Below are 15,027 nucleotides of genomic sequence, written 5' to 3' on the forward strand. Positions count from 1 at the left end.
TATGTTTTCATCCCTTTTTGTCTGTTTGTTTATTTGTTTGTTAATTGCCGGAATCATTCAGATTTCAGAAATTATGTTGGTCGGTTGTGTGTGTCATTCTGTGTGTCTGTCTGTCTGTCTGTTTGTTTGTGTGTTTGTTTACCCTGTAGCAGCCACACTGTTTCAGCGATCATGACCAAACTGGGTATAGACGTCGGCCATGGTCCAACTTAGACACGTGTTTTGGGTGAATCTAGGTCAAAGGTCAAGCTCAAGGTCACCGAAAAACCGAAATTCTTATTTTCGCAATAGCGTCCGCTAAAATGGTCGTATCGACTTCAAACCAAATCCAAAATGTGCATCTTCCAATTCTGCATCCAACGATATTGGGGGTGTCACTCATTGGGGTGTCACACCAACACCCTTCTTAGCGGTCGGGGGTCGAATGTCAGAGGGGTCTGGTCAAAACTTTCAAATTGTGATAAAAACGCCATTTCAAGTCTGATTGACTTCCAAGTTATGATCATGACCAAACTAAGTGCTATAACTCATTAAACAGTAGCACTATCGACTTATAAGAACCAAATTGATTTCCAGGTTTTTGTTTTTTCAGAGATCATGGGGATATGACAAAGTTATTCTGGCAATTCCTTGCTCAACGAGCAGTTTCATTTGTTTGGCTGTTTGTTTGTGTGCAGAATATCTCAAAAAGTTGTGGATGGATCCGGATGATATTTTGTGGACAGGTTCGGTGTGTGACAATGACGAACGAATTAGATTTTGGTGAAGATCCAGATAAGGATCAGGTATTTTTAAAGTGATTCTTCACCATTGAGAGATCGGGCTAAAATGATATACAGCACGATATCTAAAAAAGTTACAGCACGATATTGCAAGGACAAATTGATTTGATTTTGCTGAAGATCCGAATCCGGATCTGTATACAAGAATTATTTAACGTTTAAAGTGGTTCTTCACCATTGAGAGATAGGACCATAAACGATATAGTACTGCAAAGCATGACACAATATTTCAAACATGTATTTGGCCTGATATGTTCTAGTGGATCAGGCATTACGTGGCAGATGTATGCGCTCCACCGAGTGCCCTTCTGGTTTTAGAAACGTGCTCACATGCCAGAGAATTTCATTGTTATAGCACAGAAAAAATATTTCTCAGGATTTGTGATACATTAAACATGAGCACTCCCCCCTCCCCCCACACACCACCACCCCCTCCCCCCTTCAGGTGAAATGATATGGGTAGAGAAGGGGAATTTGAAGTACAGTCCAATCTTTGCTGAATCTAAATTAGTAACTAAATTGATGTAACAGTAATTTCTGGTTCTAAAGTGTTTTGCCAAAGAGTACTGTATGTAACAAGAACCCCTTGTTAACTACTGATTATTATCTGCTAATATATATATATATATATATATATATATATATATATATATATATATATATATATATATATTCTAATTTGCAGAAAATGCCACCAAAGATAAAAGCAGTAATCATGGAATGAGCACACAACTCTCTCAAAAAATTCTGCTGAACCAGTTCCTCAATTTATCAACCATCTGTTTCCAGGGACACTTTGTTTTGCTCTGAGGACAATATTTACCCTGAAGGCCAAACCATAATCCAATGACAAGTAAAATGGGCAGGAGGAGGGAAAGTGGGTGGAAGAGGAGCAGGAGGCAGAGGAAATGTATGTGTGGATCTCATGGGGCCAGTAAAATGAATCTTCATCATTTTGCTTTAATTAAATTAATGTCTCTCTCCCACACCACTAACCCACAGATGAAACTCGTTAACAAGAGTGAGGTTCATCACGACAATCGGTCAATAACTTATTTTAGTCTTTGTTTTATATTTATATTTTGTGCCATTTCCTCTGCAATATTTATTTTGATATAATATTAGTTGGAGAGCTGGAGCAGAGGTCACATAGCGATGTGCTTTCGCTGTGTGGTCTCGTGTTTGATTCCTTGTATACACAAAGACCATTAGTCCATTTTCATGCCAGTAGTATTCGCAGTGTGGTTGATGTTACTTTTTCTTCTAGATTATGCACGGTAGAGATCCAACGACATGTGACAACTTTAGAGCAGGTATCATAAACAAGCTCCAAATTCATTGTGCTGGTCGGCCCCTTTAAACCTCATTAATCTATCCAGTGTATAAGTGCATGTGTGATGATCTCACAATATGAGTGATTAAATTAAATATAGTTAACTAAGTCACTGCCATGACTAAGAATGCAATCGTCTCAAAACGAGCAATCTACTAGATATTTTCTAGAGTATGTTTTTATTTTATAAAGAAAAAAAGATATATGGGGACATCACCAAACATGCTGATGAGTCGTTGGTGCTTGAATTATCACGTGATCATAGAGTTGTTGATATGTTAATGAGTAGGCGGTGCCTAGTTGGGATATAGTCATTTTATCACCCTTTAAAAACATTCCAGGTTTGTCAGACCTGAATCGTGCCATGATGGCTTTGCTGTATCTTCTTGTGGCTTTTTCAGCCATTATCTTACACAGTGCGCAGTGTAAGTAACTTTAAACTTGAGGGTTATAACGGTTTACATAATTACTTAAAACTTCCTTAACTAGAACAAAGTTATTTGAATGGTGGGACAAAGCTCATCTGTTTTGTATACTTTCAGAGATTGATGTAATTTATGGTTTTATTGATTGGGTGAAATTGTTCATATTTAATAGATCAACAGGTGGAGATAAAATCAACCATTGGAGTGAAGCTAGTTAAAGATACATGTGCTTGATAAAGTGGTTGAATAACTGATGTTGTGTGTCCCTGCAGCTCAGGTTACAGGGTCTCATATTGTGGCCAGTAAGCTACAAGACAAGATTATGTTACCATGTTTCAGTGAGCCCTGGAAAAGCGATGTCAACAACAAGTTATTATGGAAGTTCTTCTATTTCATCAATGAAGAAGGTGGGATTAACCGTTTTATCAAACAATATGGAGATTTAATTTTTCCAGATACTATGGTAAAGTTATAATATAGTGATCATTAGAAGTTTTATATTACTTAACTATCATAAACATAATATTTCTGTTAAAACAACTGCATTTAACATAAACATAATATTTCGTACGTCATAAACATATGAATTTTTTAAAGTGATTATTTACCATTAAGAGTTCGAGCCAAAACGGTATATATCACGAAATCTCAAAAAGTTGTGGACGGATTCGTATGAACATTGGTGGATGAGTTGAGTATGTGATTAGGACAAGCTATTTCAATTTTGGCAAAGATCCGGATGCAGATCTGACCTTTCAGTGGGATACAAAACATAAACTGTTCAACCTGGCAGTGGTATGCACTCTACCAAGTGCAGTTCTAGTCTACTCCTGTTTCTGCTATTTTAAAAGAGCCATTTGATTGCTTCATGAACAATTAATGGAGCATTATCTCAATTCATAAGAATGATTTCAAATGGACCATCTTAACTATGGACCAGTCAGCATTCTCCCCATCAAAATAAAAAGTCATGGAATTTATCAAAGTAATGTACATCATTCAAGCAAACTAATGTAATCCATCATTTCAGCAAAACTCGAACACTATATATTTTCTAATTCACTAATTTCTAATGACTAGTTTGGCTTCTGGCCTAGCCATTCCACCATGGATATGCCACTCCTTCTGACAGTAGTTAATCAACATCCTGAACCACACACAAAAGGTTATGGCTATCTCTTTGGATATCTCTTGAGCCCTTGTTACTATCTGGTATCCCACCTTGATCTCTAAATAGTCTTGATTTGGTATGCAGGGTCCCCTGCTCAAATGTTTGTCTGATTTCCTCAATGAGCGGAAATAGCAGGTGACTGTTGATGGTGTCCTTTCTTACACCAGATGTAAGATGGTGTAATGTCTTACAGATGGTGTCTATCATATCTCCGTTTAGGCTGGGGTTCTACAAGGCAGCATCTTTAGACCTATGTTATTCTTAATCTACATCATGATCTGTCTGACTCTCTTGAAAATAAACCTTACAATTTTCCCAAGGACTCCACACTATGCAGAAAAATACATCACACTCTCTCTTGCTCTCTCCCTCTCTCTCGCTCTCTCCCTCCCTCTCTCTCGCTCCCTCCCTCTCAAACCTTCCATGAAGGGTGAACTCTGTGAAGTTTTTTTTAACCTTTTATTCACATTGCTCATGATAGCCTAACCTTCTTACTTGCAGGTTGGTGTATGTTTTTTCCTCCTCTTTTCCTGTCCATTCATTAATTCCCTTGCTTATTGTGTTCAACTGTTGCCCCACTGCCACACTGTCAGTTCATACCCTCAATCATCTCACTCTTCCACGGACCCTTGTAATAAAGAAATGTTATGTGGTCAGCTTCTTGCTCACTGTAGCAAGGTTAGTGCCCTTATAGTTTTTTAACCACTTCTAGTTTTTTTTCTCTCTCTACAAGAGTGAGACTCCTGGAATGTTCCTCCTGCCCTCTTACTGATCTACCCAGCTCCTGCACCTCCAGTGATCTGCTGGAAACCATTTACTTGTTGTCCTCCACAAGTCTAAACTGAATGCTCACCTCCATTATTTCATACCCCCATTCTCCATCGTCTCGAGTTCTTCCCAACAGGATTTCCGGTCTGCTTGCCCACCACCGGCTCGACTCTTACACATCCACCACTGAGCTTTATTACACTGGCCAAGACCCTGTTCTCAGCGTTCTCTGACATTTCCTCTACTTGTGTTGTGGTGCACACGTTTAATGTCATCTCACTGTTTTTCCTTTGCCCAATTTTGTCTTTTGATCCATTGTCACCTGTTGTTCTGCTCTTCCATCAGCATCAATTCCTGAATTTAAAAACATTTATAAAAAGAAGAGTTGTTTCTGGAAGCCTTTGAAACCTCTATGATCATTTGTAATTGAACCCACAATATTGTAGATGCCTTGCTGTAATATTGAAACCGATCCTGCTGCCTATCCTCTATAATTATTGATACAATGTCATTTAACCTTTATTTTAAAACGAAACAACAGAGGTGAGGGCAATGAACTTTACTAACTTAAAACATCTCACAAATGTACAATTCATCCCAATGAACTGAAATAAAATTGAGTAAAACTTCCCCCTTCTCCCCTCCCAACCTCCCCTTCATGTTGAAGAAAAAAACGTAACCATCATAGAAGTGATACAAATGAATAAGTTCGCTATTGCGAAGATGGATGAAGATCACTATGATATCACAGAAGAGCAATTGAAGAAAGGGAACCTGTCAATATCTCTCTACAATCCAACAATCAAAGATTCTGGGACATACATTTGCAGCGTTGAGAACGATGCAGAAAAGAAAGTCATAGCAAGTATTGAAGTTCTTGTTCCGGGTATGTACAAATCTCAATTATGCACAATGAAATAGAATTTCAGTCTTGGATATTGCCCGAAACAGAATTGTACTATTTTAATATATATATATATACACACACATTGACACTGTGTGTCTGTTGCATATGGTGTTCCAGTGTTTTTTTTTAATGTACCGTCAATCATCACCTCGTGCAATCTCTCGTTCCCACCTCAGATCTTTTCGAATTTCGGTGATCTCCATTAATTAATCGATTATCCTTTTTTTGGCATTCCTGGGGCTAGCCGGATGGCCAAGAAGTATGCACACTCACCTCGAAGCAATCTAGCCTGGGTTTGAGATTGTCATCCCAATGTATCACAGATGGAGCGATTCATGAATGTGTTTGCCGTCCCTCGGATGGACGTTAAACTGGGCATCCCATCTACCAGCATTACTTGGTGGATGTTAAAGATCTCACTGTGTCCTTTATGAAGAGTAGGCATGCTATTGCCGGCACCATGATCAGATTTCAAATTCTTGCCATTTAGTCAAGTATCCTGCGTTCGAGTGGTGACTTATGAAGAATTGTAAGCTTTATGAAAGAAACTGTTTTGGCAGAACTGACGATCATGTTAGGGGTTTAACAAATGTCTCATGGGGCATTTTTCCATTTCTTGTACAATTTTGCCCCTCACCAAAAGAGAGGGTGTTGTATTTGGAGTCCGTTTGTTTGTCTGTTTGTCCACACAGAACGTGATTATATCTATTAATTATGTACCATTGGGACAGGTGTATGTGTTAATTACATCCTTTTGAAATGTTTTAACAATTTTGAAATAATTAATAGATTACATACTATTGGAAAAATGTATGTCTATTAAATATGTACAATTGGAACATGAGTACATATATTCATTACATACCATTTACATATTGGAATGCATTAATTACATACAATTCCACATGCGAACGTAAAAATTACATCTATTATTAATTACATAACAAAACAGCATACAAACAACTCACAATGACCACACAAAACAAGACCTGGTGAGGGTCTGCATTCTCTAATTGCCTTTTCAAGTTTGGTTTGCACTATTCAAAGCCATTGATTGATACAACTACCCAATGACCCAAATGGTTTTAACAGCCCTTTTCAATGTATTACTTTATTTAATTCGAACTAGATAAATTGCTTAGCATTTATGTTCATGTAATTTGGTGTGTTTGATTGAATAGCGTTCATTTGATATTGATCCGATAAGAAGTTGTTTGGTTTGCACAAATGCGAGTGCTGAATAATGTTCCCATTTGGGTTTATAAAATTCAGGTATGTTCAATCATTTGTGTTGTTAGCTCATTTTATATTCAATTTGGTCTTCGGTCCCTGCTGTACCACTTGCATTAGGGTAAGAGAGTGAAAGCTGGTTTCAATGTAATGGCCCAGCTTGCCCTCAGTGCTCCACCTCTCCAAGTTTTGCTCATGTTTTTCCATCTCCAGCTCCTGCCTCTACTCTGTGCTGATTATTATATAGGTCCCTCCCAACTTACACACAAATTAAACAGGAAGGTTTCACAGGAGTTTTGGTACATCACAAATTTTCAGAAGAAAAGCTCCTAGAGTGGGTTGTGCAACTATAATCTTAAACAATGGGAATAATTGTGAAAGCTAGGGGAGGAAATTTTGTTAATAGTTACTGGAAACTCAGGCAGATTGAACTGGTTCACCTGTTCACAGTGCTATGGAGTAACTCTGATTCACAACCCCAGAGCACGTTGATGATTGTGGCTGCCTCAGTGTGTACGAGTCCTGCGAGGACTTCCTCTTCTTTGTGGGAGCCGGTGCAACTCTCCCTACACTCTCTCTGCTTTTCCCGTTGGTTGGTTCAATCATCTGTCCTCCACGTATTCCACAAATGTTATCACGTACGTATTAATTGACAACCCATTTTTTCCAAATATATATTTTTTCACCAAGCTATATTAACACCTTTCTACTGTGATTCTTTTGCCTCTATATTACTTCCTATATACACAAAGAAACGTTGATGCATGAAAAGACAATTCTGCACAAACAGTCCTCACTCGACATCACCATTTGACACAAAACACACACATCACACGTCAGATAACAACCAGCCAATGTAAAGGAGGATGACAACAGCCAACAATGTACAGATGGACAAGCAGACAACCATTTGAGAATTTCTAAATTAAGGATGGAAATGGGGTGGGTGGGAGAGGACAATGCACGCGTGCAAAGGAATGAAGAAAAATGCAAATACTGTCATAAAAAGTGGGGGGTAGAAAGTGAAGGAGAGCATATAGTGGAAGGAATAGATGGAACACAATTACTGTATGTGTACAAGCACAGATAAGCACAAACACACAAATACCTTACTCCCGATAGGTACAGTATCTTTTTTTTTCTACCGTTAGGTATTTATCCAATTTATTTTTGTATAAATCCACTGATATTTCACCTATAAATCCACTGATATAACTTATTGTATAAATCCTTATTGTATAAATCCACTGAAATTTCACTTATAAATCCACTGATATAACTTATTGTATAAATCCTTATTGTATAAATCCACTAATATTTCACTTATAAATCGACTGATATAACTTATTGTATAAATCCTTATTGTATAAATCCACTGATATTTCACTTATAAATCCACTGCTACAACTTATTGTATAAATCCTTATTGTATAAATCCACTGATATTTCACTTATAAATCCACTGATATAACTTATTGTAAAAATCCTTATTGTATAAATCCACTGATATTTCACTTATAAATCCACTGATATAACTTATTGTATAAATCCACTGATATTTCACTTATAAATCCACTGATATAACTTATTGTATAAATCCTTATTGTATAAATCCACTGATATTTCACTTATAAATCCACTGATATAACTTATTGTATAAATCCTTATTGTATAAATCCACTGATATTTCACTTATAAATCCACTGATATAACTTGTTGTATAAATCCTTATTGTATAAATCCACTGATATTTCACTTATAAATCCACTGACAACTTATTGTATAAATCCTTATTGTATAAATCCACTGATATTTTGTATAAATCCACTTCCATTACCCTTCCTGGCAAGCTGTTCTACATAAACCCTCAGAGAAAAAGTCCAAGACATTTGTGTTCCTGCTTTCCTTTTCATTAACTTCAAGTTATACTGTCTTGCTTCTATTTGAGTTCTACATACACAAAACTTTCTGATTTTATCACTGTTTTGTATGTCAATACAAGTACATTTTAGTGTCGATATCAACTGAGGATGAATTGTCATCTTCTGTATATATATATATATATATATATATATATATATATATATATATATATATATATATATATATATATATATATATACAGTATGTCATATTATTATTATCAAAGAGGGAAGAACAGGCATGATGTGTAAAAGCAAGGAACAAAAGAAACATGGCATATGCATTATATTTCAATCTTTATCCTATCAAACTCTATTCTATTGAACCAGAGTTGGTGGCATAATGGCTAGTGTCCACTCTTATTCAGCAAGGTTGTTGGTTCAAATCCTAACTGAGTCATACCAAAGACTATAAAAATGCCACATCCTACTTCCTAACTTGACACTTTGCATTTAAGAGGATAGAGCATGGACAAACAATGCTGGAAAGGCAATGGGAAACCACCCAATATAACCCTTGCTAAGAAACTGTTTTGGCAGCATCAATGATATGAAAGTTTGGTACATCATAAAATATTTTATTGAATCGAGCGAAATATTTTCAGTGAATTTAATTCAATGTCATCAGACCAGTGATTACAATCCAAGTATAACAATTTATTGTTTTATTCCCTCCATTACATGTTTAGATTGTGGGTAAATCATATCAAGTTCCTTTGTTCTTTTTAAATGCAATTCTAAACTTTCCTTTTCTCTGTGTTTTTGAACAGGAAATACAATGAAGGCAAAGCTAAGGAGGCAAGTGTGATTTTTCTCTGATTTTGTCAAAGCAAAAGCAACTGAAGGTTTGATCACATATCTCATGTAACTCTAAGACTGGCAGGATAGCCAAGAGATATGTGTACATGCCTATGAGCTGTCAAACACAGGTTTGAGCTGTACAGCAAAGAAATGTACTACCTCTCAAATTGAATTTATACTTCCTTGTAAACAAAGATATACTATGCCCTCGAGTTCTCTGACAAGTTGCCTCGATAGAAAATTGACACCGACGAGGATATTATTCTAAGGGATGCATACAGCCTCAAAACATTAACATTTCACTCTGTCATTGAAAACACATTGTGTTCGCACAGGTCTTGCTGTACAGGGTATCAGGCTTACAAAATTATGAAAATTGAGAATTGTTTTTTTTTTAAAGGTATCTGAAAAAAAGGAGACAAATAAGAGTAGAAATTAAAAGCAACTGTTAATATCGAACAGCTTAATGATTGGGATTTGTACATATGCTACTCCTTAACTTCCCACCATCCACTTGGTTCTTCTCATCGTGATTAATGCAGCAGTCGAAACTCCCCTTCCCCCATCCCCACCTTGCATATGACCCCAAATATTAAATATTAATGTTGTATTTTTCTTTCAGGAGGCGAAAGATCATTCGTAAAATGGACAAGACTTCATTAAAACTGCATTCATTGAATGAAGAAAATACAGAAGGGACTGAAATTTGTACGTCTCTGTATACACAAAATGGCAGCCACTGCACTCTGATAATATTACACACATTTTGCTTGATATGTGGATGGGAAACCACAAATAGCTTTGATTATGATTTATGGATTTCTTTACTAACACTTGTATATTTTGTTTATTTTGCAGTGATTGATCCCCAAACCCTGGCGAAGACAAAGCCATCTTGCCCACGTCCTCGGGTTGATAATATTGTTTAATCGAAGAAAAAGTCAACAAAATCCAATAATTAACATATTAGGTTGTGCTTGTATTGCTGCATTGCCGCCACTGTAATAGAACATAACCTTCTTTTTGGTGTTTCTTATTGTCATCTCCATCTCTATCTCTATCTCTATTTAGGGTTACCATATGACTGTTTGTAATGCACCAAACATGCTTTCATTATGTACAAGAATGTGAAGCAACTTTGGTACAGCTGTATGTCCAATGAAATTAAATCGTTTATTCAGTTTGTCTGATTCATTGTTGATCGTTTTGTCATTTCACTGTCAACCCTTTCCTTTTGTTTTTTTTTTGTCATTTAATTGATAACAAAAATAAAAGTCATGTTCATTTTCTGCTGTATTGGTCATCTCTGTAATAAAGAAATATGAGGTTTACTCACAGAGGAAGTGAATGTGCAATGTCAAACTTTTTCCTTTATGGGATGAAGCATTACTGATTATTTGGCTTAGAAAAGTGGTGTCTGTCAGTGCACCTGTCTGTTTCCCGTTTAAGGCAGCTGCTTCCCACGCTGTGTTTGAAAAGCTCAACATTCACTTTGGAAATGATGAGAGAACAGGCATGAATAATGTTGATGCCAAATTCTATTTCATAAGCAGCATATTGTTACAGTTTTGCGAGCCAGGCCACAAGGGGCTTCTTGGACCCACTTTAACCCTTTTAACCCTGACTTTTAACCCTGACCTTTAACCCTGAAGTCAACGAGCCGCAGATAACTCTGCGGAATGATGGGTTGCTAAGCATCCACAGATGGTATCTAAGATCATTAATTTTGGTAGGGTCCTCGCATCCAATTCACAATTTACATTCCTGGCAAATTAATCCCCCCCCCCAGATAGGGAACCGTGCTTTTGATGCACCTACCCCGATAAATCAAGAACAGTTGAGTGGAACCGTAAGTGGGACATCGACTAGTCTCTGACCGTAGCAAAACAGCGAGCCAAAACTCCCATATACTATTTACACACTAGTGTATAACCAATGGAGAAAGAGACAATCGGGCAGGTTGTAAATGATTGGTCAAGTTAATAAACAGGCACGGATTTACAGTGATCCAGGTTCACAAAATAAAGTCCTATCCTGAAACACACAAGTTCCTGAGACAGTCACCTTATTATGACTACAGACATAGTCGCCTCAGTCACTCTGGGAAATTAGACAAGAGGGACAGCCAGAGAGAAGATGACGGGCTTATTGGTGACCTCTCACTCACCCAACATAAGCCCACAGGCTTACGATGGTCCTAATGTGAAAGGGGAGGGGGGGTGAAAGAGAGGAGAAGGTGATGGGTGTGATGTGATGATTGGGGAGAGATGTGGGTGGATGCTTCGTAATGCAAAAAAGGAAATCGGGAATGTGAATCAATAACCCAGCTTTGAATGAGTCAAGGAGGAAATTGTTGGATTGGATACTCTGTGCATTCCAAATGAACAATTAGGCAAAGGTAAAGTAAGACAAAGAGAGTGTGAACCAGTGCGTGTTTTCCGGCACGTCCAGGGAAAGAACTCTGCGGGTTATCCACTCGCCCCACAGCACCAGCTTGATAGCTCCAAGCGGATCCTGCCCTTGCAGAGGCTTATGTTTGCAAGGCTCCCTGATCGCAGACTCCATCTGGCTCTCAGAGTTCCCTCTCTACTCTCTTCCCTTTCAGATGTGCAGTTTATAAAAGTCCTGGGAGAGGCATGGACCGAGTGCTTGCTGGGTTCTCATGGATGATGCCTCTCAATTGACACACTTCTGTTGCCCTGCTACCTTCATTGGCTGAGACAATGGTCCCTCAGTACAGGCATAACACAGGACCAAGCAGCACCCAAGCGCTTCGCTGCAGGTGCCACACAGGACCAAGCAGCACCCAAGCAATATGCTGCAGGCACCGCCCAGGACCAAGTGGCACCCAAGTGCTACGATGCAAGCGCAGTGCAGGACCGAGTGGCACCCAAGTGTTATGATGGGTCTGATTGGTAATGTGAGTTTTGTAGGTGTCATGTTGGTTTTGTAAAACGTGTTTGTGTGTATGGATCACTGTAAAGGATGTGCGAAGAAGAACAGAGATTGGGGAGAGAAATAAAAGAAGAGTTTCAAAAGGGGGTTTGGAACCTGCTACACAAACGCAACGCATTTCCCATTCCACTGATGCGAGGGGAGAGGTAATCTAACTAAACAAAATATTACGGATATATCTAAACTCCAGGGTTCCTTTCTGTGTTGGATGCAACTCCCTGGGGACTTCCAAAACCACAACACAACCCCACCCTCCGTACCAGACTTGTCTCGAGTCTGCTGGCTCCAGTGCATGTCAGGTGTAGTTCGCTTGAACACAACTACCTGGCCATTTTGATCCTTCAGTGCGACATTTGTTTGTACAAAAAAAGTTGCATCGATGTCCCCACTAAAAAGAATGCAAACAAATGCGTTGTGAAACTATTTCCACACATTCATTCCATGCACATGTCCATACAATTCTAAATTAAATTCGACATCTAAACACATATATAACCAGGTGCGTCAATTGCTATACAATAGCTGGACATCACGCTGGTCCATCACGCCAGCCTTCAAAAAGTGTCCTTCAGTGGGTGCTTGACAACAGGTCAGCATGGCCATAAAATGGTCCTTGGTCCACAACAAATGATGACAGCCATTTGAGAGGCATGACAAGGGTAGCAGGAAAACAGGCATGGCAACAGCCAAAGCATGGCAAAGGCAAACCGGGCCAGCAAGTGTTGCTGGTCGACCTCTTTTCGCATACATTCTCGTCGTTGGGGATCAGGGACATATGGTGGCAGCAGATCAGGTGGCCGGCTTCAGCCATAACCTAACAAATCTTCCCCACTAATTCCTCTACACCACCCCTACCCCTTCAATCCCTCTCAGCTTTATCTAATCTGGCTCCTGTCGCTCTAAACCCTGCAAGCTAATCTATCCCTCCCAAGCCCACTAATCACTCTAGCTCTCCTATCTCCCAGGAGGAAAATCAAAACACACACGGTGGTAAACATTATGAGGTGGTGTGTCACAAAGCTCGCTGCCGGAGTAACTTGGTGGGGGGGCGTTCTTCTCCTAAACTACAAATTTGGGACAAAATTGGTCCACACAAAATCCAATTACCCCACTCTATTACTCCAGCGGCTGGAGGCATCCAACAATGGTACCAAGGGGGAGCATCCCCATACTACTCTATCCTAACATCACAAAACTAATTTCTCTTTTATCATTACAGCCCGCTACAGAGGTTCTGTGCAACCAATTTACCCATCGTGACACACATTAGTGCTGCATCACATTTGAACCCAGACCTAAAATTTTCCATCTGTGCCTCCACAATATTGTGGCTGGGCAGTGTATATCTATCTGCAGACCTACCCACCTGCCAAATCTGGCACGGCACTCCCAAACCACAGTGGCTGCCACCGAGCTTACCTACTCCGAGCTGAATTCTGGGGGAGCCCCCTCTGCCTCCCCCCTCCCCCATGCACTCCCTGGCACGTGGCACCTCGGGTCCTCTCTCTGGGTACCCAGGCCCACAAATCTGGATCGCCCCTCCATTGGCTTATTCTGGGCCAGCATGCCCAGGGTGCCATTCACAACAACCTGCTTCCAATAAGCCACACTCCCAACCCGTCAATACACTTTTGCATCTTTGCAAATAAAAATAACTTCTCTTCACCCAGCACTAACTGCAGAATGACATCCTGTACCAAAACTTCTGAACAAATAACCATTCTAACACCAATGTAAGTGAGGGTTAGTCTCCACAGGGGGGTATACACTGCTTCATGCAAGTGTTTCGACCTGGCACCTTGGTAAGGGGCTTGGGTTGCAGTCTATTGCTCCAGAGGTGCTAGTTGATGTGCTCGGGGGGTCAACACGTTCCCTGGGTGCAGTTCGTGCCTTATAAGCAGTCAGATGTGACCGAGTGGAGTTATTATCCGAATGTTGACGCAAATTTACACCCCTGCTCACTGACACACAACATGCAAATGTATGCAAATCCAGGAATGTAATTCAAAGGTAAGTAAATGTATGCAAATTTAAACACAGTGAATGAATGCAAATCATTTCACATGATCAGAAAAGAGTATATATACAACAAAGCAATAAACATAGCATGGGAAATCCCGCCGACTTGCGGTGATAAGAAATAATGAAGTGGAGACAGACAGGCACCAAGACAAAGCTGACAAGACATTTAAACACCCCGCTCCCTCCAGATATCCCATTCTAATCCCAATGGAGGGGAGGGGAAGCAAAACAACAAATGGAATATTTTCCAAGGTATAAAGAAAAGTAATAAGTAAAATAAAAAGGGGAGGGGGGGATTCAGGCCTGTTTGAGATGGCGTTCTGGCAGCCTCATCTCAGCCGCAGGCCATGAGAATGGTGCTGCACCCCACTTCCCCCTCTCTTTGGATGTGTCTGAAAACTTCACGACCCAAAGGACCAGAGCAATTCCTGCAACACCATGAAGCAGTATGTTGCCTCAGGTTGGCCAAAACGATACACGATGAGGAGCAAGTACTTATGCTCTCTCTCCCTCTTTTCGACACGACATCATGTGAACCGGGTGGCTCTCCTCCACCCAAGTCCCTTTCCCCGCAGATGGCACCTCCAATAGGTAGCCCCACGGGGATCGCTCAACTCCTCCACGAGCCCTCACGGGCAGAGACTCGGCTGCCCAACCTGCGTTTTCTTCTTCTTCTTCTTCTTCTTCTTCTTCTTCTTCTTCTTCTTCTTC

General features: G+C 39.6%; 1 protein-coding gene across 1 annotated transcript; it reads left to right on the plus strand.

The window, feature by feature from the left end:
- Positions 1 to 2,388: 2,388 nt before the first annotated feature.
- Positions 2,389 to 10,626, plus strand: LOC147022987 (uncharacterized). Its single transcript, XM_085887992.1, has 7 exons — positions 2,389 to 2,540; positions 2,813 to 2,947; positions 5,147 to 5,365; positions 7,099 to 7,254; positions 9,309 to 9,336; positions 9,962 to 10,047; positions 10,198 to 10,626. The coding sequence occupies exons 1-7, from the start codon at positions 2,480 to 2,482 to the stop codon at positions 10,266 to 10,268; spliced, it is 756 nt and encodes a 251-aa protein (XP_085744118.1). The 5' UTR covers positions 2,389 to 2,479; the 3' UTR covers positions 10,269 to 10,626.
- The last annotated feature ends 4,401 nt before the right edge of the window (positions 10,627 to 15,027 follow it).

The sequence above is a fragment of the Eptatretus burgeri genome, chromosome 7, assembly GCF_056783735.1.
Source record: "Eptatretus burgeri isolate ZD-2024b chromosome 7, Ebu_testis_v1, whole genome shotgun sequence".
NCBI classification, from domain to species: Eukaryota; Metazoa; Chordata; class Myxini; order Myxiniformes; family Myxinidae; genus Eptatretus; species Eptatretus burgeri.